The following is a 27,547-nucleotide window of genomic DNA, read 5'->3' as shown; positions in this document are numbered from 1 at the left end:
CCAGCATTCTTGTTCATTGTGAGAGGTGTCTGGCAAACTATACCAAGATTTTTAAAAATTCCTATCAATTTACCAACTACTTCCTCTTCTAGTAATTTATCCTAAGTAAATCTTTACTGATTTGTAAAGCAAATCAGTAAAGATTTCCTTAGGTTTATGTACAAAATATCCTGTGCAGAATATTGTCTATCGACAGTATCCCAACTATCTGACAATATGGATAATTGTAAAATAAATTATGCCAATTGTAAAAATACTATTCATGCAAAACTAAATGTGCAGTCTTCCCCTCTGAACCTGTCCTCCCTAATGCATGGCAATAAAGTGTAGTGTGTTCACTGGAGGTCTGAAGTTAGACTGACTACAGGCAAATCCTGGCTTTGGAACATTCTAACTGTGTGACATTGGACCTTTACTTCACTTACCTAGGCCTTGGTTTTCTCCTATGAAAATAATAAGGCTACCAGAGAATCCAGTAAAATAATTAGTGAGAAATGCTGACACATAATAAAGGCTCAACAAATGTTCCATGGTGAACAGGTCTATGCAAACCTATTTCCAAAGTCCAAAGAAGCTGAGGGGACAAAGAAAAAGGCTGACACGTCCAATTTCTCAGGAAGAAATGTTTAACAGGCACTCGCGAGCAGAAGCCCTGTCCCCAGCAGCTGTGGGACAAGTTGGTGGACTCCTGCGCCATCACCCTGCAGACCCAGAGCTTACGTACCACAGGTGAGGAAAGTGTAGGACAGGGGAAGTGGATCCCTGAGAGACAGGTAAGAATTCTATGTGAATCTGCCTAAGGGCAGGATTTCTGATCAAGGTCATTTTGAGCTAAGGGCAGGATTTACAGCAGCAGTGTAAGTAGAGATCTTAGAAGCATTCCCAGAACACAGGTTCATCAGAAGTTCACACAGCTCGCATCCAATATGGGGTTGCTTTAGCCTCCGCAGTGTTGCTGCTGGTAGCTTTGGTTACACACAGAAATCACCGGGGATGATTTAAAAATACTGCTGCTTGGGCTTCCATACCCAGAAATTCTGATGTAACGTGTCTGGGATGGAGACTCAGCATCCGGATCTGTCAAAGCTCCTCTGGTAGGTTCTGATTCTAGTCACTTGTACTGGACATTAGTCCTGCTAACAGCAATGACAAACCCTTCTCAGAATATAATCAGCAACCGTTTGAAGACACAAGAAACCAACCCGAAGCAGGCACACACCTCATCCTGGACAGAAAAAGAACTCATTAACGAGCCCCACATTTAACCGGCTTTCCCTGGAGGACGCTATCCGGCAAGGCAAAACAGGCAGTCAAGCAGGAAGGAGTGATGTTATCAGGCTAAAAGGACATGGATTGAAGTTCAGAGCTGCCATCCTATCTGGAAACGGAACAGCAAAATCCCAGAAAGCAGGAAGAAAGAAGGAAACCACAAAATTAGTATAAAATGCCCCTCGCACTCGTGATCTACACTCAGGTGTGGGGTTGAAGCCCCCACATTCTGCCCCATCCTCCAAGGTGCGACAAGTGGGCAGTTTCCCCATGTCCACCAGCCTGGAAAAGGGATGCCACCCTCCCCTGACTGGGAGCTCCGCCTGTGTCTGTGGCCTTGCGCTTAGATCCTACTGGGTACCTGCTATGAACAGCACTAGGGCTGAGGGCCAGGGATGCAAAGAGGACAAACGCAGAGTCCCTGGACTCAAGTCCCTTCCTCAGGCTTCCAGCCTGTCACTCCATGCCCGAGACGCTTGTGTGAAGATGGCTTGGTCTTCTCCAGATGCCTTTGCTGGGTGTAGAAGCTTCACCAATGATGATATTTTATGCCATATTTACATGCAGGATATCTGGCAGCCTGTTTGTAGACGTTTCTAGCTTTTGCCTACATAAAAGGGAGAGTGATACAAGGAAAATGGAGAAAGATCTGAAGAGACAACGTTGACACATACCGAAGTGCCTGTAACCCTCCTCTCAGTTGCCCCATGGACTGTGCTAACGTCTCTGATGTCAGCCAGGCTAGAAGGAAGCCAACAGAACTAGAAAACGTTGGACGGCTATATGGCTTGGGGGTTTAATTAGTGCTTAAGTTGCCCTTTGCACTTAGATGTGAGGTTGGTCTCAGGGTGAGGCCCACAACGAAGGTAAACCGTGATGACAGGAAATGAAATGCGCACAGGATGAAGGCGAGCCCGCTGCACAAGCCCTGTGGGGTGGGATGTCTTCCAGACACACACAAAGAGCGTCGCCTTTAAGGGGCCAGGGCTGGAGGTCCAGACCACCCGATCACAATACGCTTTTCTGCCATCTACGGCTCCTCCCTTCTATGACCTTTCATTCTTTCTTTCAACAATTATTTCTTTTTTCTTTTTTTCTTTTTTCTTTTTCTTTTTTTTTTTTTTTGAGACAGAGTTTCTTTCTTGTCACCCAGGCTGGGGTGCAATGGCGCGATCTCAGCTAACTCTGCCTCCCAGGTTCAAGCAATTCTCCTGCCTCAGCCTCCCAAGTAGCTGGGATTACAGGTGCCCGCCACAATGCCCGGCTAATTTTTTGTTTTGTTTTGTACTTTTAGTAGAGACAGGATTTCACCATGTTGGCCAGGCTGGTCTCGAACTCCTGGCCTCAGGTGATCCACCCGCCTGGGCCACCCAAAGTGCTGGGATTATAGGCATGAGCCACCATGCCTGGCCTCAACAATTACTCCTTTGGTCCCTTCCATGGACCCGATGCTGTTCTAGGTTGTAGGAATTCACCTCGACTAGACTTTTCTTCTCTCTTTTTTGACTGACAACGGAGACATCACCTACTTTATGAAACACCCCCGACAGCCCTTGTCACCCACCATCATTCCCGGGTGCTCCTGGGACACCCACCCTGTGCATGGCTCTGTGGTTGCACTTGCAGTTTTAAATTATGCTTTTCTCTTCATGTGTGCATCTTCCCCACCAGACTGGGAACTTGTCACGGTCAAGGTCAACACAATTCCATAGCCTCAGACGCCTACATAGTCCTTGCTCTAAACACATTTATTGAATAAGGGAACTGTGGCAGAATCAGCCACAGTTCCCTTATTCATCTCTTCGAAGACAAAATGGTGACAACAGAATGTGGAGGGAGCCTAGGCACTGGTCTTGTGTTCTTCCCATCACCATGAAGGGCCAAGCTCCTTCCCACGGAACTACAAGCTCCCTCCCCTAGGCTGTCACGGCTCAGCAGCGCCCACCACACCCCTGCTCAGACACCAAGCTAGCAAGCAACTTTCTGGTCACGGTTGGGTCCTACTCTCCTGCCCACCCATCTTCTCCATCCCAGGAAACGGCAACTCTCCCTCCATCCACAGAAGAGTTGTCCTTGACATTTGTGTTTCTCTCATCCCCACACACTGTCTGCCCATCCTGTTGGCTTTATCTCTAAGACAGCTCCAGAATCTGGCTGCTGCTCCCCTCCTCCTCCTTCAGACCTCTGCTGCCATCCCTGACCAAGACAGTGGCAAGAAAGCCTGGACTCCCTGCTTCCACCCCAGCCTCTGGACAGTCCCTCTTCCACCCAAGCCAGAAAGGGCTTTGAGAAACAGAGCGAGATGGCGCTGCTCCTCTGGCCTCCCACCTCACAGAGTGTGAGCCAGTCCTCCTGTCAGCCTTCGGCTCCCACCCTTCCTGTCTTGGTCTGTCCCCCGCCACCGTCTCCATCGCTCACTCCTGCCACTCAGCCATATGGACCATCCAACTGCCCCTTGGACGCACCCCTTCACCCTGACCTCAGGGCCTCTGCCCTTCTGATTTCTCTCCCTGCAGCGCTCTTCCCTAGAGCTCCCCGTGGTCTCATTGCACACTCCTGTGGGTCTCTGCACAAATGTTATAATCATCTTCCTTGATTACCTCTGTAGAACTGCACACACATGTGCACACACACCCCACCTGTACACCCTGTCACTCTCTCCCGCTCCAAGCAAGGCAAGGCTGAGAAATGGGCACAGACCAGAGGAGACTGGGTGACGGAACAATGACATGCAATGTGAGCTCCTGGATGGGATCCTGGAACAGAAAGAGGATATTTACGGTAAAACTGTCACATGAAATTATACAGCCACTAAACTAACAAAGCAAACAAATGCTTTGGTAGCCGGACCCCAGGGACGGCAAACTGAAAAGCAGAAAGGCCTCCATAAGCCAGAGTTGATTGCTTTGAAGCCCTCCCACTTACATCTGAAGGGCCTGTTGCTTGGGTTTTGTGTGAAGTTAGGCTCACATACCCCGCTCTCCCTTTAGCTCTGTCTTGGGCCAATCCCTGGCTCTATCCAGCTGTTTCCATAACTGTCTTCCTGAAGCTGGGCCCAGAACCGTAAATGAGCTCGCTGCTGTTCTCCAGCCTGAAGAGCCTGACTTTTCAGCCCTTACGTGAGACTCTCTGGGCATTCCCACAGCTGATCTGCATTGCACACTGTGCCTGCTTCAAGCAAGATCATGAAGCTTCTGTCTGCTTCCTTCTGCCAGAACATGCCTGATATCCACACAAAATGCCTGACAGCAAAAGTGGGAAAATAGAACTTAAATGAATGGATGTCCCTCAAAGTCATGCAGAGGTCCGCCCTGCACGCTGGCGCCAGTGCTGCCCAGGGCTGCCGTGGCCGCTCCTCTTGGCACGCGTGGCTGAGGGATGCCATGAGCCCCGCAGGCCATGGGTGGGGCCACCTGCACCCCATGCCCCCCTCATTTCAGCGACCCCACATCTGGGCCTGGGAACTGCAGATGGCCTTGGCCGGCTCATCAGGGGAGTCTGCAGGCACAGGGGACGGCACAGTGACAGGGCCAAGACCCGGGAGCGAGCAGAAGGAAAGCGGCCAAAGCCGGAGGCTCAGGGAGAAGCACAGACCTGACGGAAAGGAACTCTGTCAGTAGGTCACAGGGTGTGAGGGGTGAGGGATTTAGTCACCAGTTCAGGAATTTCTGAAACTTAATCAGATGAGGAGAAGGATCCTTTTCCTGCTGAAGCCTCCTTCATGTCTGGCCACATCAGCTTTTCGGTGAAGTTTGCGTATCGGGGCACTCATATTTCCTGCCTCTCCCCTCATCTCCTTATCTCGTGGGTGACATCAGCTCCAACCTCCTGCCTCTCTCGGGTCCTGCGGGGACTGTGGGTTCCACCCGGGATGGTTTCTGCATTCACTGCCCGACCTGCTCTCACGTGGACCCCAACACTCTGTGCCTCCAGGCTGGTCCCTTCTGCTGTGGGATGAGCTTTCCGAGAGCCTGACCTGATGGAGCACTCCCTGCCTGCAGAATGCTTGGTTCTAGGTGAAGGCACAGCCATTGGCACAGTCCCTGGATTCTTCCCCCTCTGGCCCCACTCAGCATCCCCTCCAGGGCTCCTTTGTGGTCAGGGTGGGCAGCTCCTCATTTCCAGAGCACTCCAGCCCGTCCCCATGCTCTCCTCCCGGAAGGGCTGGCTGACTCCACCTGTTACCTGAGCCCCCTCAGGGGCCACCTCCTCAAGGCCTTCCAGGGCACACGGGGCAGGCAGCTGGCCAGGCTCTCCTGTGTTGGATTCCTCTGGAGCACCAGTTCTGTTTTATTCTCAATTTGTGTTCTCTTATGGTGACCTTCTGAAGGGCAGGGGCCACCTGTGGGATGCCTGGCACATCAGAGCTGCTCAGCGCACGCTGCGAGAATAAGCAAGTGCGAGGCAAGAGCCTGTGAGCACAGGTTAGCCAGGATGACCACTTCTACACGGCTCCTGACCAGGGCACTGCTTCCAACACCTCCACAGCCCTGGCCCCAAGAAAAGGCATCTCCCTGCTGGACGAAGCTGGGCACCAGAGGCTGCAAGGCTGGGAAGTGTCAAGGGAGCCCAGTGGTGGCATCTGGCCACTGTGGTGTGCATGGCCCTGCGGTGGTGGGGCAGGTACTGGGACTAGACCTAGGAAAAGACAATAATGGAATGTTGGATCAAACAGGTACTTTAGTGTAGAACTTTGGTGCCTTTAATTTGCTAGAGACACGGGTGTCTAAGGGCTGGGCAGTCAGGGGTGTTTCAAAAACGTCATCTGATCATGCAGCCTCAGGACACTGGAAGCTACTCTGGGAAAAGCACACATTGCTGGATGTCTGCTGAGTGATGGACAAAGGGCCTGGGAAAAAGTATCTGCTTATGACTTATTCGTCGTGGTCACCCTAAAATACGCCGGTCATCAGGATCAAATGCTGTGTTTCTCAGAAAAAAAATGAGAAGAAAAAAGACATCTTTAAGGAATCAAAAACGTTTATTCAGAATAAGCGTTAGCAAAATGAAGGTAGGTGCCTCATAAAGGCAGGGCCGCGGAGTACTCAGAAAGGGATTAGAAAATAATTACAAAAATATTTTGCCACATATTAACATGAAACTACAATCACTGGCTGTAAAATATAGTCATACGTAATCAAGCTGAAAAGAAAAAGTGAAAATCTCCAGGTCATCTGCCCAGGTGGCAGGAAATCGACAGCCCTGAGAACGCAAGTGCTGCTGTGCCGCCAGGCCCAGGGCTATGACTCAAAGCGACGGGCAGACAACCGGCCTGCACCACCGCACTCGGGCTGCACACAAGACAGCCAGCTTAGGATCTCCGTGGGCTGCTCCCTGTGTCACAGAGGGCTGATGAAGAGCTCCCAGTGTTCCCAAATGGGGCCTCCAATGAGAGGAGTGGCAGCTGCATTACAGGAAATTCACTGGGGCTTCACCTGACTCTTCAACTTGGCAAGTCTCATGAGGCACTCGTCCCTCCACTGCCTCCTGGCAGCTAAGTGCTCTGGGTCATCAGGGACCTTCACGCACATGTCCTGCGAGAAGGAGAAGGGAAAAAAGGACCATAAAGAGGAAATAATTTACCAGGAGGGTAGTTATTGCTCTTGTTTATGCAAACTGTGCAGAAACTGCTTTCAAAGACAAAAGCACCACACATCTACAGCCATCTGATCTTTGACAAACCTGAGAGAAACAAGAAATGGGGAAAGGATTCCCTATTTAATAAATGGTACTGGGAAAACTGGCTAGCCATAAGTAGAAAGCTGAAACTGGATCCTTTCCTTACTCCTTATATGAAAATTAATTCAAGATGGATTAGAGACTTAAATGTTAGACCTAATACCATAAAAATCCTAGAGGAAAACCTAGGTAGTACCATTCAGGACATAGGCATGGGCAAAGACTTCATGTCTAAAACACCAAAAGCAACGGCAGCAAAAGCCAAAATTGACAAATGGGATCTCATTAAACTAAAGAGCTTCTGCACAGCAAAAGAAACTACCATCAGAGTGAACAGGCAACCTACAGAATGGGAGAAAATTTTTGCAATCTACTCATCTGACAAAGGGCTAATATCCAGAACCTACAAAGAACTCAAACAAATTTACAAGAAAAAAACAACCCCATCAAAAAGTGGGCAAAGGATATGAACAGACATTTCTCAAAAGAAGACATTCATACAGCCAACAGACACATGAAAAAATGCTCATCATCACTGGCCATCAGAGAAATGCAAATCAAAACCACAATGAGATACCATCTCACACCAGTTAGAATGGTGATCATTAAAAAGTCAGGAAACAACAGGTGCTGGAGAGGATGTGGAGAAATAGGAACACTTTTACACTGTTGGTGGGATTGTAAACTAGTTCAACCATTATGGAAAACAGTATGGCGATTCCTCAAGGATCTAGAACTAGATGTACCATATGACCCAGCCATCCCATTACTGGGTATATATCCAAAGGATTATAAATTATGCTGCTATAAAGACACATGCACACGTATGTTTATTGCAGCACTATTCACAATAGCAAAGACTTGGAATCAACCCAAATGTCCATCAGTGACAGATTGGATTAAGAAAATGTGGCACATATACACCATGGAATACTATGCAGCCATAAAAAAGGATGAGTTTGTGTCCTTTGTAGGGACATGGATGCAGCTGGAAACCATCATTCTCAGCAAACTATCACAAGAACAGAAAACCAAACACCGCATGTTCTCACTCATAGGTGGGAACTGAACAATGAGATCACTTGGACTCGGGAAGGGGAACATCACACACCGGGGTCTATCATGGGGAGGGGGGAGGGGGGAGGGATTGCATTGGGAGTTATACCTGATGTAAATGACGAGTTGATGGGTGCAGCACACCAACATGGCACAAGTATACATATGTAACAAACCTGCACGTTATGCACATGTACCCTACAACTTAAAGTATAATAATAATAAATAAATTAAAAAAAAATAAATAAAAGACAAAAGCAGTAAACCCTCAATGAACGGCAGCTTTCCAAATCTTGAAAGACCTCAGTCCCTCAGAGAGAAGTCACAGTGAGCTACCAGTTCACTGGTCACCCTGTCCTTAAGGTGTCCTGGTGACGTGATGGAAGCATGAACAAAGTTATGAATGAGGAAACACCGAGATCAAGGGCCAAGATTCCAGCTGCAGATGCACGCCCACCCACCGCAGAGGTGAGGGGCGGCAAGTGCTCCAGGTGGCCGACATGCTTCTCCACAGTGAGTCTACGCACCTGGTTAACCTTCTCAGCGGTGGCCCTGGAAAACTCTGGAATGGGTCCAAAAGTCTTTAGGACATGTTTCATGCCTTCGCTGTATCTGTCGCAGTAGCTTAACATACCTGGAATTGCATGAAGACAAGAATTCACAATCTCAGAAAAAACATTCTTAGTTAAACCCAGAAATGCATTCAGAGAGTTTTACCCTGGGGTCAGATAAGCCATACTCCTCCCTCCCTGTGAAGACAAGACAGAGCTGGGGAATGTGTGTGGGCCTGCTGGCACCGGAGAAGCAACCCTCCCTATTACCCACTGTCCACACTGGCTCCTGGGTGTTCGAATGTCAAAAAGTGCTGGGCCTGGCTGGGCATGGTAGCTCATGCCTGTAATCCTAGCACTTTGGGAAGCCAAAGCGGGTAGATCACCTGAGGCTGGGAGTTCAAGACCAGCCTAGCCAACATGGTAAAACCTCGTCTTTACTAAAAACACCAAAAAATCAGCCAGGTGGCATGGCTGGTGCCTGTAATCTCAGCTACTTGGGAGGCTGAGGCAGGAGAATTGCTTGAACCTGGGAAGCAGAGGTTGCAGTGGGCTGAGATCACGCCACTGTACTCCAGCCTGGGCAACAGAGCGAGACTCCATCTCAAAAAAAAAAAAAAGTGCCCGGTCCCTCAGACCTCGCATGCCACCTCTGCTGGTGCATCTCACGATCGCACGGGACACTCCGGTTGGCCCGCGTTCACACACGGATTTGTTGGCTACCACGGTAAGTCCTAATGTCACCAAAAGTGTTTCCTCCAGCCATGTACGGGGCTATCTGTGTAGAACGCTTAAACGCATTTTCCAAGAATTAAAGATGTCAGATCTCAGGTAAACCCGTCACTTATTTCACTGTTAGGCCACACATCTGTTAGCACTGAGCTGCCGTGAGCCGAGATAGCATCTCCGCACTCCAACCTGGGTGACAGAGTGAGACCCCACTGTACTGGGTACGGTCAAGGCTGCAGGCACTTCAAGCACTGGCTGGAGAGCTCATGTTGGCTTGTGCCCTGCTGGTTTGGGTGGATGGAGCCAGGCGCTCGGCTGCACAAGCCCCCATGGACGCTCCCCACGCTCCTGCTGCTCCCCAGCCTTGGGGAGCCATGATTTCTCAGATTCTAAGGAGAAGGCCCTGGGACTTTGGTGAAGAGACTTATCCTGGAGGGAGAGGGAGGGAGCAGCACGGGCTAGGCTGACTGCGCAAGAATGGGGTGCGCCAGGGGAAAGCGCAGGCCAGTCAGGGCCCCCACCCGGCACCAGCCTGCCCCGACCCGCAGGGCCGCAGACTCACCCTCCCTCACATTCCTCCCCTCCCTGCTGCCGGGGGGCGAATGCGCCGGTGCCGGCCTGTGCTTAGCAAGTCAAGTCAGAAGCCCGGGCCGGGATCCTGGAAGGGGAGGAGGCGGCGTTTCTAGTTCTGGGCGCCATGGAGGACACAGGCTGGGCTACTGCCGCCACCCTGACCCGTTTCCCACATCTTTCAAACCCTTAAAGGCTCAACAACTGGCCAGTCCGCCTACAACGATAACACGCGGACAAAGGAAGCCGCAGAACGTGCAGCGCCTGCCCCAGCTCAGCTTCCCATTCCCCACAAAAACTGTGGATGATCAACTTAAAATACGAACCATCAGTACTAGATACGCTCAAAAAGCAAAAAATAAACAAACATCATCTTTGGGGTTTAGTTTTGATTGACCTGTGCTGATGTGAAAGCCTGAAATCACTGGGTTGCAATGTATTTGCTTCAAATAGTTCTTCCCTCTCAGTGTGCTAAAATTTCCCCCAAAATGGTTCTGAATGGTGAACGACTCAAACACACCAACTTTTCTGACATGCGCACCTGAAATTAACGGATGGGTGCTCTGTTTGTAAAAGAAGGGGTTTCATCTCATTTAACCTGTGCTGATTTGGCAGTGCAGAATTCTGGAAGGCTCTTGAGCGTTCCAGCACTGCACAGGTACTGGAGGTGGCTTAGCGTTTCTGGAGAACAGAAAACAACCTATACATTTATTTCATTTGGGAAATTATTTACTTCACTTTTGCTAGTTGTTTATGTATTAAAACGAAAGGAGACAAATCTAGACACAAATACAGTTTATTCTTTCCTTTTGGGGTGAGGGGCAGAGACACAAGAATCAAGTTGAAAATATATTAAATTAGAAGAAAATGGAAAGAGTGGCTATGGCTGCATATCCCCGCCTTGCAGGCAGGCAGGCGCCCTCACAAGACCGCTCATCAGCCGGTTCCATCTCCCTCTCCTACCAGAGCAGCAACAGGCCAGGGGTTCAGTTCACACAGCACTTGCCCTCTGGAACACGTCACATTCTCTGAGCAAGTGTTCATCTCCCCCTGTCCTGTGAAACCATTTGAATCTCCCAGGAGCTTTCTAGAACTTTCTTTCCTTTCTGCTTTTGTAAAGTTTTAAAGGGACATCTATTTCTACAGAACAGAATAAAATGCTTTATAATAAAGCTTTAAATGCTGGAATTCATGATAGTGCAATTCATACTTTTCCCCATTTTCATTCAGGAAACCCTTTGAAATGTCAGTCTTAGTGATATAAAAACTTTTTGTAACATGCTGTTGGGACGAAGAGCCCTCACTGTCTGTGACAAAGTTCAGGCTCCCACACCATGTGCTCACTATGAGATGGGTGCAGCCTCCGGGTGCTCCAAGGGCAGGAGTTCGCTGTGACTTAGACTCACGACCTGCATCTGCCTGATTATTTACAACCATGTTCCAGTAAACTTATGACTGTGATTGTTCTTTGTACCTCCCCCCCTTCCATTTTAGGGAGGTATAATTTATTTTCAACAATTATTTTGGTTTCTCTACACCATAAGAGGGGAATTGGGTGCAAATTACTCTAAAATGCCAATTTCTTTGGAAATAGGAAAAACACAACACAGCCCACGTCACTTTTGATCCCCCTGGTCTGCCCTTCCCCACGATTTCTATCGAATCCAGCCTCCCCTGTATTTTTTCTTCTATGCTTCCATGCCCTCTGTCCTTCTGAGTTCTAATTCTTCCAACATCCTTGTACAGCTTGGCTTTTTAGAAGATTCTGAACCTAATTTCTTAAGAGATGCTTATCCAGAAAAAGAAAAAAAGTAGAAAAAAGAATTGATTCTCGTGAGATTGGATGTAGCTTAACTTGCTGCTTTCTAACTTGGGAGCCTTGGGCTGTGGGCCTCTGAGAACAGTGGGTTTGAGTGAGTGCCCAGGTGCACAGGCAGGAATCCTTTCTGTTCCCATGTATGGAGCAGGCACCAGAGGAGGCCTTGACCCCAGCCCGAGGCCACAGCCACTAGGAGGGATCAGACATCAGCTCCTTGGAGAGCCCTGATTGCCACCCATACCGGGAAGTCCGGCTTTCCTTCACACAGCTGTGAACCCATACCTATGTGAATGACCTGCTTTTTGGAGACAGGGTTTTACAGAACTCATTAAGGAAGATCAAAAATGCCTCAAAGCACAGAGCGACATTATCTCATTCCTCCTCTCAGGATCAAATTCCCACCTGAGTGAGGACTTGCCCAGGGTAGGGGAGGCAGAACTGACCTGGGCCCCTCACCTTACCTCACCAAGTCCCCGCCCATCGGCTCACCTTCTTCCACTGGCTGGCAAATAATCACTTCCCGGTCAATCAACCAAACCCACTAGCCACCAGGCATCTCAGTTTTAACAAAGGCAAGTGTCTACACAGGAGAGGAAATCTGTGAGGCAAAATGGTAAATAAAGATCCACTTCCCATGGAGGTGATTTCCACGCTGCCAGATTCTGAGATGTCCTCATTTCAAGCAGAACAAAACGCAGGAGGAACCCAAACAGCCCCAGGGACAAGACAGAGCAGTTCGTCTCTCTACTGACCTGTGAGTCTAAAGCTTAGCAAAGAAATAAACCAGGCTGGGAAACTCTAGGTACCTGGCTCTAGAGGCTTCTCCATGCCACAGCAAAAATCCTAATCTGTATTTATTCCTCTCTCTGCACTTGTGAATCTTTTTGGAAGAATTTTAAAAACTAAAAATAAAACAACAACGAAAAAAAACTAGAAAGGTAGTACATGAAACAAACAAGACAAAACTCTATTTGAATACATGTATTAAGGACTTAATAGGTGCCAGCAATCCAGCTAAGAGCTTCCATCTGGTTCGATTCTCACACCACCCTGAGGAAGCAGTTACTGTTGTCCCCATTTCACAGATGGGGAAACTGAGATGCAGTGAACTTAAGTCACTTGCCCAAGGTTATACAGCCAGTAGGCTGGAAAGCCAGGGTAAGGAGTCGGCCCACTGGCTCCACAGGCCAGAACCACCATTCTGAGGGCAAGTCCTTTGGGGTGTTGTTTGTAAAAGGAGCCAAAAGGCAATGGCACGCTGGCCTCCTGTTTCTCAGACACTATTTCATTAGATTAAAAATAAATCCTAAAATATCTGCACTAGTTCTAGATAAATGGTAGCTTTTCAGGCTAATAACTATCCTTAACCTGAGATGCTGGCTTTATGAAAACAGTATCAGAAAAGAAAAAAAATTCTCCCAACTCCAATCTTGATATATTCTGGGTGACACAGGGAAGAATGATGAACATTTCCATGGGTTCCCAGCCAGATCTTATAATTCTCCAAGTCTGGTCTTTGGAATGCTCTGAAGTTGAAAACTACATCCGTCCACCATTATCATATGAAGCCAATTAGGTTTTCTTATCATATCTGCTTTGTTTGAAAAACTGTTATGGGCCTCCTTCCTGTCTGCCACTCTATTTGATTCTTGAGTTTCTGGTTTCATTGGCTTCTGTTTCTATTTGTTTGAAAGTCAAAGCTGTTCTCAGTTCTGTCCCTATCTATTTATTATGATACCTCAATTATCTTATTTTTCTCAAGAAGAAAAAAAAAACAAAGAAAAACACAGTGGTTATCAGGCAGCGTCTATATACATTTCAAATGTATAAATTTCTATACATTTCAAATGCTTAAATATATATACAAATCTAAATACATATCCAATGCTTAAATACACTCACAAGTTTTGAGGTTCTGGTTGAAAACACCGTTTGAAATGGTCTAAGACTTTGTGTTAATAATACAACAAGACTCTTGTTTCATTGCATGAGGCCGTCTTTCTCTACATTATCTTCCTCTATTCAGTGGTTATCTTCCCATAAAACTAACACACAAGTGCTGGAGCAGATTCCCCTCTTCCCTCCACTCCTCTTAGCTCCTCTTAGCTTGATTCTGATAAGGACTGAAGCAGAGAACACACGGCCCATCCACTTCAGAAATCATCTGTGCACCTGCTATGTGCAGGAACATGTCTAGTAAAGCTGCCTTGAATTATTCATCAGACAGCATATTTCATTAACTACTGTGAAAACTGACTGAACTATTACCAAAATGTAATACTGAAATTATAGAACTGAAGTCAAACAGACTGAGAGAGGTCACAAACTCTTAACCTTCCCTCTCACGGAGGGAGCTTCCTCTCAACATCTAAACCTCCCACAGGCAGGCAACCAAGTCCCCTGCTCAGTTACCCACTTAAAGCATGGACCTTTCCTGGACATCAGCTCCTGTTACTAGAAAGTTCTTCCTGCCATGTACTGAGCCCAAACCTGTCTGTCTGCTTGCCATTTCCAGTCTTTCACTCCACTTCCACTCCACAAAAGATACAGACCGAGAGACATACAAGAGATCTGGTCACTTTTTTCTAGATAAGCCCCAGCTTCTCAGTATCCTTTGTTAAATGCAGACCATGGAGCTGCAAACAATAGTTCTTTTCTCTTTCTATACGTTTTCCAAGTTAGTAATATTATTATTAATCTATAGTAGCTGTAGAAATATATAACACAGACAAGCAAAAAGATACTAAAAGTTACTTACAATCTCAGTACCAAGAGATAGCTGGCAATAATAACATCTAGGTTACATCTCTCTCCAGATTTTATACATAGTTTTTAAAATTTACTTTGTTCTAATTTGCTATAAGTTTTATTGGTTATCAAATGACATATTCTTTTTGGATCAATTAAAATCTGGTTGACAGAGTTTCACTCTTGGAAGCTTCTTGTCCTTCTCAAGTCGTCTTTCCTTTAGAGTTACCAGATCACAGATAATGGGCTCAGACCTAATTCCCCCCAAGCCTTCTGGAGGTGGCATCTGGCCAGTGTCTGGTCTGCCCCACCCACAGACCCCTCCCCAGCTCCCAGCCTGTGGAAGCCCTCACTATAGGCTCCCTAGCCTTCTAGAAGAAACCTCACTCATATTTGGGCAGAAGATACATCCAGCAGAGGTCCCTGAGGGTTAAGGGTTAAGTCAGCCCTGTCTTTTCTTCTTGCCTCTGGAAATAATGTCATCATCTTCCTCAGGAAACTACCACTTTCCCTTCTGCCAGGCCGGGTGACACGCAGCGGAGTTTCCGTGACATCACCCACCTCTCTTCTTTCGAGCTCTCACCTGAGCAGAACGCACCACGCGGAGCCCTGCGGTGCACGCACTCTGCATGGACTGACATCTCAGTACACAGCGTTTCGCATCCCTGCCTTGTCTGTGAAACACCAGGGCTGGCCATCATCTCCTATATATCCCACTGTCTCTATTCAGTTGTAAGAAAAGGCAAAATGTGATGGTTTACAAAACCCATGACCACACTAAATAGAATGGGATTCCTAACCTGGCCCCAGATGCATACCTTCTGCATTGAGATGCATGGTTTCCAGGGGTCCAATGAACGCATACCGCATGCCCAGTCCTTCTGACATGACAAGGTCCAGGTCGCTAGGAGACACGATTCCTTCCTACATGGAGAAAATGGGCGGCATAGATGAGTTCTGTAAAAAGACAATTTCATGACCACCACTTCCATCCTAACTTCTTTAGAGCAGGATCCCAAAATCCTCTCCAAAGCACTACACAAGCTGAGTACCATCCATCTAATATGCTTATGACCAGAAGTGTTTTGGATGGCTGATATTTTTCAGATTTGGGAATATTAGCATATGCATAATGAGATATTTTGGCGATGGGGCCTGTGAACAAACACAAAATCTATTTATGTTTCATATACACCTAGCCTGAAGGTAATTTTACACAATATTTTCAATAATTTTGTGCATGAAATAGTTTGTGTACACAAAACCATCAGAAAAGCAAAGGTATCGCTATCTCATGTCAGTGCTCAAAAAGTTTTAGATTTTGGAGCATTTTAGATTTTGGATTTTCAGATTAGGGATGCTCAACTTATGAGAGTATTTTGATTGAATTTTGCAGGACAAAACTATAATATTATTGTATGTTATAAATGGCTTGACGTGGTGGCTCATGCCTGTAATCCCAGCACTTTCTGAGGCCGAGGTGTGGAGATCACCTGAGGTCAGGAGTTTGAGACCAGCCTGGCCAACATGGTGAAACCCTGTCTCTACTAAAAATATAAAAAATTAGCTGGGCATGGTGGTGCATGCCTCTAGTCCCAGCTGCTCAGGAGGCTGAGGCACAAGAATCGCTTGAACCCAGGAGGCAGAGGTTGCAGTGAGCTGAGATTGCACCACTGCACTCCAGCCTGGGTGTCAGAGCGAGACTCGGTCTCAAAAAAAAGTCATATATATATATAAACCATATATATATGGTTTTTTTGTGTGTGAAATGGTCAAACACAAATTCACCTTTTCCATCCCTGCAATCCACTAGGGTTTGAAATCCATTCCTCTTGACCTCCCTGCCTCCTCATCTCACCCTACAACCAACGGACAGCCTGCAGCTGTAGGGAGTGGGAGAGGCTGAGGACAAGGGGAGCGTGAGGAGGGGGCATCCTAGGAAAAGGGCAGGAAGGACTTTCTAGATTTCTGCCTAGGACCCGGGGGGAGTAAGATTAGAGCCATCAAAAGACGTGGGAAGGTGCTCTCCAGGCTTCACCCGCCTGCAAGTCCGGCCTTGTTCAACTTTTAATGAGTTCGTAAAAAGTGATATTCTTTGATGAAATGCAGCTTAGAACCATGGGTTTGTTTGCTAAGGTGGGGCCCTAGAATCTTCTGCAATGTAAATTTCAAAGCAAGAGGCAAGCTGTTATGTGTTGAGGTTGGACGTCTGATCAGCCACCTGTGTTCCTTGGCCTCACGTGGCTTTGGGATGGAGGCAGGGAAGCGCAGATAGTGATCTGCGGCCCCTCCCGTCGGAGGATGCCTCCCCCTTGGGCATTGCCACTGCCAGGAGGGCGGGCGGAGGGAAGCCGCCACCTTTTCCCCTCCACGGCCCAGACGGGCAGCACTCCGCGGAATCCGCCGCCCCGGGTCTCATCGGATACGTCTGGGGGCTGTTTTCCCGCAGCTCGGTGGGGCAGAGGCAGCAGCGCCGGCCCGCCCGCCTGCGAGAGCCCGACGGTGGACGGTGCGGCCCGCCCTTCCCATCGCGGCCTGGGCGGCCCCGCCTGCCCTCGGCTGGGCCCGGTTTCCCTACCCCGGGGCACCTCCCCACGCGCGCACCCGCCCCCAGCCACGGCCCGGGCCGCTGGTCCACAGCGCGTCTCCCTCCCCGGGGTGCGGCAGAGCCTGTCTTTGCCCAGAGGCGTCTCGGAGCTGGGGGCCTGCTCGGCCGAGGGCTCTGCGGGGACCGGCACAGCGGCCTGCAGGGAGGCGCCCTCTGCCCTCCCGCGAGCCTGGGGCGCCTGGGCCTGCCTTCCAGGTTCCTGGGCCTCCAGGGCAGCCCCAGGGGTCCCCCGAGAAGCGAGAAAAGGGGCTCAAAACCCCCGCCGTGCCCCTTAACCGGCTCGGCGGGCGACACCCCGGTGCCTCGGGTCCGTGTGCGGGTTTAGACACCTGCGTCTGCAGAGAGCGGCTGGCGAGGCGGGAGCAGGGGCCCGGCCCGGGAACGAGGACCGCCAGAGCCACGCCACCGGCGAGGGCCAGGGCCACTCACTGGGACCCGCAGCTCCCTTTTGGACAGCCACTGTGCGTTTCGTTTTGTGTGCGCACATGGGACACAAACCTATCGAGACTGAACAAGCCACAGTCCACGTTTCCAGAAGAGTCACAAAGCAAACCCCCCGGCCTCGACCGCAGACTCCCCGCTTCTGGCCCGCACCTGCCCTCTGCGGTGGCTGCTTTCCCGCTTTAGACCGGCCGCCCGTGTCCACATTCCTCAACCGCAGCGTTTGCCGCTGGTCCGTTTCTCATCTTCCTGTAAACGGAATCACTGAGCGTGCGTCCTTGCGTGACTTGTCTCTCGCCACCCTGTTTCTCAGATTAGCCTGCGTCATGTGTCCATCTCCTTCATGCAGGGACCTGAGTTGACTCTCCCACCCTGCGGCCGTGGCCTGTGGCTAGTCTGGGGCTCCTGTGCTCAGGGCAGCCAGGGACACCGCACAGGGCCCAGAGCGCGCGTCTCCCCCTCGCTGCGGCCCGGCCTCCAGCACGGTGTGGAACAGGTCCCGTCGCGCCTCAGCCTCGCCACGCTGGGTGTCCTCACCCCCGCAAAGTACGGCTAATCTGGTAGGGTGAAATGGTATCTACGGGTTTCCTGCGAGTTCTAAACCACCCCACCCCATGTTCACTGTGACTGCTAAGGAAAGCGAATCAGTCCGTGCAGGTCACTGCGAAGGTGCGGAGGTCGCCTCCTTTCCTCCCAACAGCAAAGCTGTAAGGGGTCAGGCGCATCGTGGGGGTGCGGGGAGAGCTACAGAAGGCCCACAGAAACGCCCAGAACCGTCAAGAATCCTGTGTGGAACACAGGCACTGCCACCTCCTCTCCCTGGCAGGAGGTCTGGAGGCAGGAAGGGTGGCTCCCTGCCCTCTCTCCAGGCTGCTGGAAGGCCTGGGCTGTGGCCCCTCGCACCCCCGTGGACTCTGGAATGCTCTGGAATGCTGTGAAAGGCAGCCAGGCGGCCTGCAGACTCTCCCTCAACCTTGTTTTCCAGGCCAACATTCCAAACAGCCCCAAGTGTTCATTTTAGTATTCAACCTGGGAAGTATGCAAGTATGGAAGCACCCCATCCTTGCCATGTTATTTGGCTTGGCTCTTTTAGAATCGTATTGAGTATTTTTAGAGCTGATTTTTAAAAAATCACTTTTAGGATTGCAAAATAGAAGAAAGGTGAGCCCCCCAAGAGTAGTTCCTTTTTGGTTTGTATCATCTGAGCTAACAGCCCCTGACTAATGCCTGAGAAGGGTCCTCCATGCTGCCCCATGACATGGGAGGAGCCACTCCCTCCAACTCCTGTGTTCTCAGCTCTGCCTGATTTCACCTAGAGGAGGGCTGTCGGTCTTCCATCAGTCACTAGTCACCAGCAGAACAAGCTAGAAAAGGGGAAAACGTTTTGATATTTTCCCTTTCTCACTCCTCCTTTCTGCCCATTTGAATTTCTGAAATAGTTTCTTAAAGCTTGAGTTTTTACCAAGAAGCTAAATACAGAGAAAGAAAAGGACCACAAGGCATCCGGTTGAGAAGCTGCACAACGAGGATTTCATGTCCCCAAGGCAAACATTTGAGTTTCCCCTGCTGCACTTGCTGCCGAACTAAAGCTTTCCCATATAGGATGTTTTGAAGCTCAGGTTGCTTAATTGTGCCACTGAGCTCAATTCCACCCAAAGCCTGTGACATCTGTGACCTAATATTATCATAACAATGACAAATAATCATTTGCTTATATACAAGTGGCACAGCAGTTGGGTATGTTATTGACTATCTTGCGTGTTCTCCTCCATGGATGACAGTCTTGTGGCTCCTCTCAGCCTGGGCATTTTCTCCCACCACATCAGGTGCAAAGTACATGCCCCAGCTATCCACGTGCTTATGCTGTTCGCATAAACAAGTGCTTATGTTGAAACAGGGAACTGACAAGCCATCCCTTGGAACAGGTGGCGGGCAGCACAGCTGTGTGGAGATGGGAACCCTAGCTGGGTCCAGTCTTTCTGTGGTTCCGTTAACATTGATCAGCTTAGCAATCAGTACTTACTCCATTGTATGGTAAAATTACCAAGTCACACATATAAAGAAAAGGTTCATAAAAAATCATACAAAGCAATGAACACTACGATCACTGTTATTTCAAAACCTGGTTTCAAGTCCTGAAAATTGTTGGGCAAAGAGATCCCAGACAGTGTTAAGGAACCCCTTGTATTGAAAAACTTCATACTTCTGCTTCCTTAGTTAAAACCTGAGATTTTTCCACAGTCGAGTAACATATGGATAGCTGGGGCATATACTTTGCACCTGATGTGGTGGGAGAAAATGCCCAGGCTGAGAGGAGCCACAAGACTGTCATCCATGAAGGAGAAAATGCAAGATAGTTAATAACATACCCAACTGCTATGACACAAATATTAAATAGAATGAAAGGTTTAGGGATGTATCACTCAGGGTTCTACCAGACAGAGCCATAAGATTCACACACATACACACATACATCAAGAGTTTTATGTCAAGGAATTGGCTCATGTGACTGTGGGCCTGGCAAGTCAGAAAGCCATGGACAGGACTTCAGGAAGGCAGGCCGGCAATTCCAGGCAGGAACTGCCCACAGTCTGCAGGTGGAATTTCTCCTTCCTTAGGGAGATCTCAGTTCTGCTTGCAAGGCCTTTCAATGAACTGAATTTAGCCCACCCAGACTATGGAGAATAATTTCATTTACTTAAAGTCAACTATCTACCAAATACCTTCCCAGCAACATCTAGACTGAGTGTGACTGAGTGACTGGACGCTGTAGCCTGGCCAAGCTGACCCTCTCAGGGGACAGATGCCCTCAGGGATCTTGGATCAAGCACTTTTGTTTCTTTGTGGGGTGGTGAGAGGAGGAAGCAAGACACATCTAACAATTAACAACGTAACAATAGCAAAGGGTTAACAGATGTGGAGGTACCTACTCTGGTCCCTCAGACAGTCCCAGAGGAGGAAGGCAGGAGAGAAACTTGCGTGCTGGAGGCACACGGTATTTGATGGGTAAATCCTCCATGACTATCTCCTCTACTGATTACCAGCGACACAGAATCGTCTTTCCTTCTCTGTAATCATCCCATTCCTAGATTTAATTTTCTGGTTCATGTATTTTTTGCATGCCCTCATTTTTACTTGCTTTTCTCATTTTTCTTCGTATCATTCTTCCTCATCCACTTCTTTTTTACTAATTCCCAGCTTTTGATCTATTTTGTCTTGCTCTACTTTTTCCCCAAACTTGGTCCTGAATTTTCACATTTTTCTTGTGCAAACACTACCATAACTTTACTACTAGCATCACCACTAGGAACACAGACTTGCTACCCAGGAATTTGGATGAGGTTCTATTCAAGTCCTTCCACTCCTCAGCCAGAGTTTGGGCATAACTCCACGGTCAACTAAGGAACAGGAGAAAAATTAAGAGTCAGGAGTCACAAAAGGTTTTATCTTAGGTGAATGTCAAATAAAGAAATGCAAGAGTGAGAAGGAGAGTACTCTGCCACCTTCAGCCCTACGAGGGCGACATGAAGCAAGCACTGGGCTCGTGTAGATCACCCCAGGGCAGCGGCCAAGAAGAAAGGATTACACCAGCATGTCCACCTCAGTCTCTAGTGAAAGAAAGGATGGAACAAAGTTAAATCTCGGTGATTTCCTCATCTCCAGAGATGTTCAAGGACTGACCCAGACAAGAACAATCACTTGTATAGAAATAACTCGAGCATGAGCCGGGGTACTAGACTCTCCCTCTGAGAAACATCCAGCCCTTGCAAATGCTACGGGGAGTTACAGAGTTAGAGATTAAGTCTATTCTTCTTCTTACTATTATTGAGATGGAATTTCACTCTTGCTGTCCAGGCTGGAGTGCGATGGCGGGATCTTGGCTCCCTACAACCTCCGCCTCCCGGGTTCAAGTGATTCTCCTGCTTCAGCCTCCGAATATCTGGGATTACAAGCATGCGCCACCAAGCCCAGCTAATTTTGTATCTTTAGTAGAGACACGGTTTCTCCATGTTGGTCAGGCTGGTCTCAAACTCCTGACCTCAAGTGACCCACCTGCCTCAGCCTCCCAAAGTGCTGGGATTACAGGTGTGAGGCACCACACCTGGATAATTTTGTATTTTTAGTAGCGATGGGGTTTCACCATGTTGGTCAGGCTGGTCTCAAACTCCTGACCTCAAGTGACCCACCCGTCTCAGCCTCCCAAAGTGCTGGGATTATAGGTGTGAGCCACCGTGCCCGGCCTAGATTAAGTTTATATTGAGAACTATCACAATGATTCATGAGACTCTCATGAGAAACTAGCAACAATTGTGAGTTTGTTCCCTCCACTTATACATACTGTACCCACATGTTTTCATTTTCTATACTCTTCACCACATGTTGCTTCTCCCACATGCAACAGGAAACTGGCTCCATGGTAAGGGTGGAAAAGATCTGACCCAGTGGTCCCCACCCACGCCACCTTCCAGGGAGAAGGTGAGGCCGAGATGGGACTTTAGTAAGTCGAAAATAAAAGACTGCTAAGTGCTGCCCCACAATTACTCAGAGGCTTGTGGTCAGGTTTGGGAGCTGCTCGGCCTGTTGCCAGCACTTACAAGCTTTCTTGGAAGCAAGACACAGACATTCCTGCGGAATGACTTGAGCAAATTTTGCTAACGCTACAAGGGTTGATTGAACACCACCACACTGGACTGATGCAAGAAGACACTGAATCACGCCCATAAAACACCCGTCCTGTCAAGAGCCTTCCGAGAGGACGCGCAGGAGTCAGCGCTCCGGGGAAAGAAGATGAGAAACACCGGGTGGACCACCCTGGCCAGGCTGCTGGGAACAGGCCTACGTGCACAGCTGCCGGAGGAGAGGCGGGTCTCCCCTCTGGGGGCATCTCAGCTACACCTGTCAAGTCATAAAAATGTTCCTCTCCCACAGGGCGAGCCCACTCCCAGAATTATTCCAGAAAAGACTTCAGAAGGAGAGACCACCTGGGCAGAGAGGCTCACCGAGGCCTGACCTTAACACATCCCCCAGTAAGGGAAAGATTGGATTTAAAAGAAAAAAAAAAAAAAGACCAGCTAAATGAAATACCACAAAGCCATTAAGAATGAATAAAAACTTGAGCAGCATGTTCATAATAGAGACTAGACAGGAACAAAGGAAACTGACGGCAATTTGAATTAGGGCAGAGCAAACACAGGTGGTCTTTTTCCCTTTGATTTTTATTTAAAATAGAGCTTTTTATTTATTTATTTTTTTTGAGACAGAGTCTCCCTCTGTTGCCCAGGCTGGAGTGCAGTGGCACAATCTCAGCTCACTGCAAGCTCCGCCTCCCGGGTTCAAGCAATTCTCCTGCCTCAGCCTCCCGAGTAGCTGGGACTACAGGCGCCCGCCACCTCGCCCGGCTAATTTTTTGTATTTTTAGTAGAGACGGGGTTTCACCATGTTAGCCAAGATGGTCTCGATCTCCTGACCTCGTGATTCGTCTGCCTTGGCCTCCCAAAATGCCAGGATTACAGGCTTGAGCCACCGTGCCCGGCCTAAAATAGAGCTTTTAAATAGAAACAACAACAACAACAACAAAAAATGGAAAGGAAAGAGGAAAGACTTTGCCCTAATAAAAGCGGCATTCCGGAGGACTTCAGGCCCCAGTGCTAATTCCTGGTGCACTTTTTGTCAGTACACTACGTGTATAATGATGCTTTCGGGGGAAAAACAACAGTATTATAGAGTCTGAAAGAAAGGAAAGGCCTCGACTTTTAAAACAAATACAAGAGCAAAGAGAATCCATCGTGTATGAATGTGAGTATGTTCACTTCCATTCTATGAGGGCAGTGATACGTTCATTGAGGGCTCCTCTGGGAATACCGTTTACTACAATAAGTTTTGAAGCAAAGAGTGTAAGCCCTGACTCCAAAAACAGCCATGGAACACAAGCCCCATATCCGCCTGCTCCCCACATCCTTACCCAGAGACGCGTCCAGCCTTGATGGCCCATGGGGCTCCAGCGGCCTCACCTGGCTTCTACCTGCAGCTGATGGAAGGCACGAAGGCTGGCTCCCACAAGGGAAGAGGGATGCGGTGTAATCTGTCACCTCCCGCCTCCTTCTTTTTGCCTTTTCTCTTGGGACTCCTCACCCCCATCCTCTACTTCTAGGGCCCCTTACCCCTGGCCTGTTAACTTCCCAACTTCAAACTGAGGGAGCTGAAATCCATCATTTATAGTTACTGCTCAAGCACCTATTGGTAATGATTGCTAGAAGGTGTTACAGCAACAGCATTTTCATTTATTTATTTTTATTTTTTAGAGTTAGAATACTAACATAGAAGCTTTGCAGCATTTTGGGGATTTTTAATGAGTATGTGGTTGATGTTGTTTATTTGCTTGCTAATGGCGATACAGGTATCTCTAAATTCATAAATCAGCAGTATCTCTCTTTTCAATAGGGTTTTATTGCTCACCAATGTGACTAAGAAAATGGCCACCCACAAAATAATAAATAATGCTACAAAAGTCTACTTCTTATGGAAAATTGCCGCTAGAAAAACAAATCCCAATTAAGGCCATGCGCGGTGGCTCACACCTGTAATCCTAGCACTTTGGGAGGCCAAGGTGGGCGAGTCATTTGAGGTCAGGAGTTCAAGACCAGCTTGGCCAACATGGAGAAACCCCAACTCTACTAAAAATACAAAAAATTAGCTAGGCATGGTGGCATGCGCCTGTAGTCCCAGCTACTTGGGAGGCCAAGGCACATTATACACTATGTGTATAATGATGCTTTCAGGGGGAAAAACAACAGCCCGCACAGGCCTAGCCCAGGGCAAAGCCGCAGAGGGAGAACACAGCCTTTCTGGGGTGATGTGAGCCTCAGAGCAGCAGGAAGAAAAGGCAGCGCTGAGATACATGGAACTCTGGAAGCCCCATCAGCGATTCACTCAGATGCTTCAAATGCTGTGTCTTAAAAAAAATCCTAAACTCTTAGGGTTCAGTTTTCAACTAAGTAAAATGTAGAACCCCTCCAGCTGAGGCGTGGTGCAGAGGCCGGACTTGGCTGTTTCCTGGCTCCCCCAACTTCCCCATACGCTGGGCCCATCGCTCTATGTGACTTTGTGCCAAAACCAGACAGATGTCGCCAGTGTCTGCGCTGTGCTGTTTTACTCAAGCCTCAACGTTTTCCCCCAGACACATTCTGGGTGCACCACAGTCTGAAGCAAACCACAGCAGTTCATTTCCAACACCGTCCTTCTCCAGAAAAGCTGCCAGCAGGACCCCATCTCCTGTTGGCAGTGGCTCCGCACAGACTTCCTCTTGTCAAGCTCTGCTGCTTCCAGCCACAAGACTGCTGTTCCTGTCCTTGACCTCAAAGCCTACGAAACGATGGTGGAGCCCGGTTCTGCTCCTCCTTGGAGCCCCTGCTTTGTACCGATTCTCTTCCGGAGTCGGCATCTGAGTAACCATCAGTGGGCCTGCCTTGCTCTGTTACAGGGTCTCAGGGCACCTGCTCACATTGACAATGATGTTAAAAGCCACTTAGTGAAACGGCAGAGCCTCCCTGGACTGCCAGAAAAGGACAGGCCACGCAGGCAGCTTGTTCAGATTGCTTCCTGCTCAGAAAATGAAATACGTGAGAAGGCAACTTCCTGGGAATTCACACAGAGGTGGAGAACCAGACCCATATGAATGTTGGCTGATAAGGGGAGAGAAGAAATCAAAGGACCATTCACCTCCAAGTGAACACAGCGCATGTGAGAGAAATGTAAGAGGTAGTTACAGCAGGAAATGTAAACATTTTAGGCCATCTTCCCCCCAGAATATGTTCATGCCCTTGCCTCCCCTTTGTGTAACCTCCCAGTCTGCCAAGGAGCTTCTGATTTACATTCTAATTTCAGCATAACAGTTCATAATGCAGCGGATTACACACAAGCCCGGCCGACAGCAGGAGACCAGGCCCTGGCACACAGAGGCCCCACTGTACAGTCGGCAGGCGGACACACCCGAGCACAGGCGGTCAGCTACAATCAGTCATGGGGAGGGCTGTTTCCAGGTGTCCCTCCTGAGGCACCTGCTTCTGCCCACACAGGCCCATGACTCCTAAAAGGAAAATCTCCTAAAAGGAAAACCTAATCACAATTTGCATCCCTGCTCAGGAAATCAAACAGCTGGAGGCGGGTGGCTGGTGCTAAGCATGCAAGCAGTATGACAAGGGAGATCCCCTGGGGCGTCGCTCTCCATCAGGTCCACGCGGGGCAGGTCTGGCTAGGTGAGCTTTTGATTTGGGAGAGCGATTCTCATCCTCTGTGCAGTTACAACATATTGTTCATTCGTTCTAATATGTTTGTGTTTTTAATTAAAAGTGAATTAAGTCTATCTTTATTTTTAAAAAAGAAAAAAAAAGAGCGTCTCACTATGTTACCCAGGCTGGTCTTGGACTCCTGGGCTCAAGCAATCCCCCTGCCTCAGCTTCCTCGGTAGCTGGGACTGTAGACGTATGCCACCTGCCCAGCTACTTTTTTTAAATCAATTTTTATATCTTTTGGTATAACCAGAGGTATTCAGTGTCTTAAAACTAGGACTGTGAATCACAGCTACATAGTGACCACATGAGAAGCTGGTTAGAGCTGCACGTTGTATCTTTTTTTTTTTGAGATGGAGTCTCGCTCTGTCGCCCAGGCTGGAGTGCAGTGGTGCGATCTCAGCTCACTGCAACCTCTGCCTCCCAGGTTCACGCCATTCTCCTGCCTCAGCCTCCCAAGTAGCTGGGACTACAGGCTCCTGCCACCACACCATGCCTGGCTAATTTTTTTGTATTTTTAGTAGAAACAGGGTTTCATGGTGTTAGCCAGGATAGTCTCAATCTCCTGACCTCATGATCTGCCCGCCTCAGCCTCCCAAAGGGCTGGGATTACAGGCGTGAGCCACCGCACCCAGCTAGCTGCATATGTATCTATTGTGAGCCTGGGGTCAGAGAGAAAGAGTTAGAAACAAGAGACACACATAGAGACACATACACAGCCAGGGACATGGTATCTGCATACAAATGATATTCAACAGAAACCTTGGAGTAAGTTGCCACAACAAGCCTCATCTGCCAATTTTACTACACGATCTTGAGATACGCTTCATTAAGTAAAACAATGTCTCCTAACAGTGGTGTCTGAAATAAAGCTCAGTGATGATGTTCTGGAATCTCAGGGCCTCATCCAGATGCCCCAGACCACACCCGCCCTGACAAATCAAGAGACCAAGAACTCAGTCTCTGCCGCCCAGGCCCTAGGGACAGCAGTCCAGCACAGGGATGACCTCATTCCGAGGACAGGCAGAACCCAAGGTCAGCAATTTCCGAAGCTCATCACCACCAACTCACACCAGCAGGCTGAGAACCTGCCGAGGGTTGCAGATTCATTCCCAGGCACCTCCACATACCCTGTCCTCATGGGAAAGAATTTACAGGCAACGAACTCAGCTACTGTCCAGCCAAAAGTCTATTGTCACAACACAATGTCCTTCATTATGCTAATGCCTTAAAAATGTAGACTCGAAATGATATCCCAGCCAATAAGATCCTGTCACCCAGGGAGCATGCCTCTGGCAGGGGAAGTAAGTGTCAGTAGATTGTGGCCAGACATGTCCATCTGGCATTTCCAAGACCACAGGGCTGCTTCATCCCAAATCTGAAGCCAACTGGAAGAGAAACGAAACGGAGTGAACACCTGTGAGACGGCACAACAGACCTGGCTCCTCCATTCCCGTGGCTATCCGGGTGTCCATACCACCCCACGAAGGTCTGAGGACTTACAGAGCTGCACGGGTGATGCACGTGGCAGCATGTCATAGCCCAGGATGCCACAAAGACAAGACAAGAAAATGCTTGCCATTCCCAGTGCTTTCTCTTTCTGACCCAGAAATGGCGCTGGCAGTGTGGCTCCCCTCCACACACCCCCATAGTGAGGGGGCCTCCCTGCTACCCCTGCCCCTGTCTTAGAATGTCTCTTTAATGCTTGGTTGCAGGTGTAAAAATATGGTCCCGGAGTGAGTGAGTGAGACTGAAAACGGGAAAATAAAAGGAAAAAAAAAATCAATGA

The 27,547-nt window shown here is 48.7% G+C and overlaps 1 protein-coding gene across 8 annotated transcripts in view; it reads right to left on the bottom strand.

Annotated features, from left to right (window-relative positions):
- The window catches only part of CRYL1 (crystallin lambda 1), a 140,894-nt gene that overhangs the window by 33,790 nt on the left and 79,557 nt on the right, over nt 1–27,547 (bottom strand). For 5 of the 8 annotated variants that reach the window (XR_012091704.1, XR_012091708.1, XR_012091706.1 and 2 more), the window contains exons 6-7: nt 15,240–15,345; nt 8,532–8,638 (exon numbers count right to left, since the gene is read on the bottom strand). Coding sequence is in view for 3 of the 8 variants with exons in the window: in XM_008021667.3 (XP_008019858.3) it covers nt 6,690–6,803; nt 8,532–8,638; nt 15,240–15,345 (327 nt within the window). In the remaining 5 variants the exon portion in view is untranslated. Of the gene's footprint in view, nt 1–6,231; nt 6,804–8,531; nt 8,639–15,239; nt 15,346–27,547 lie in introns of those variants that run through there. The other 3 variants (XM_008021667.3, XM_073012716.1, XM_008021664.3) reach the window with 1 other exon arrangement.

This window comes from Chlorocebus sabaeus, chromosome 3, assembly GCF_047675955.1.
Source record: "Chlorocebus sabaeus isolate Y175 chromosome 3, mChlSab1.0.hap1, whole genome shotgun sequence".
NCBI lineage: Eukaryota > Metazoa > Chordata > Mammalia > Primates > Cercopithecidae > Chlorocebus > Chlorocebus sabaeus.
The sequence above is the reverse complement of the archived record's forward strand: the minus strand, read 5'-3'. Positions and strand labels throughout refer to the sequence as shown.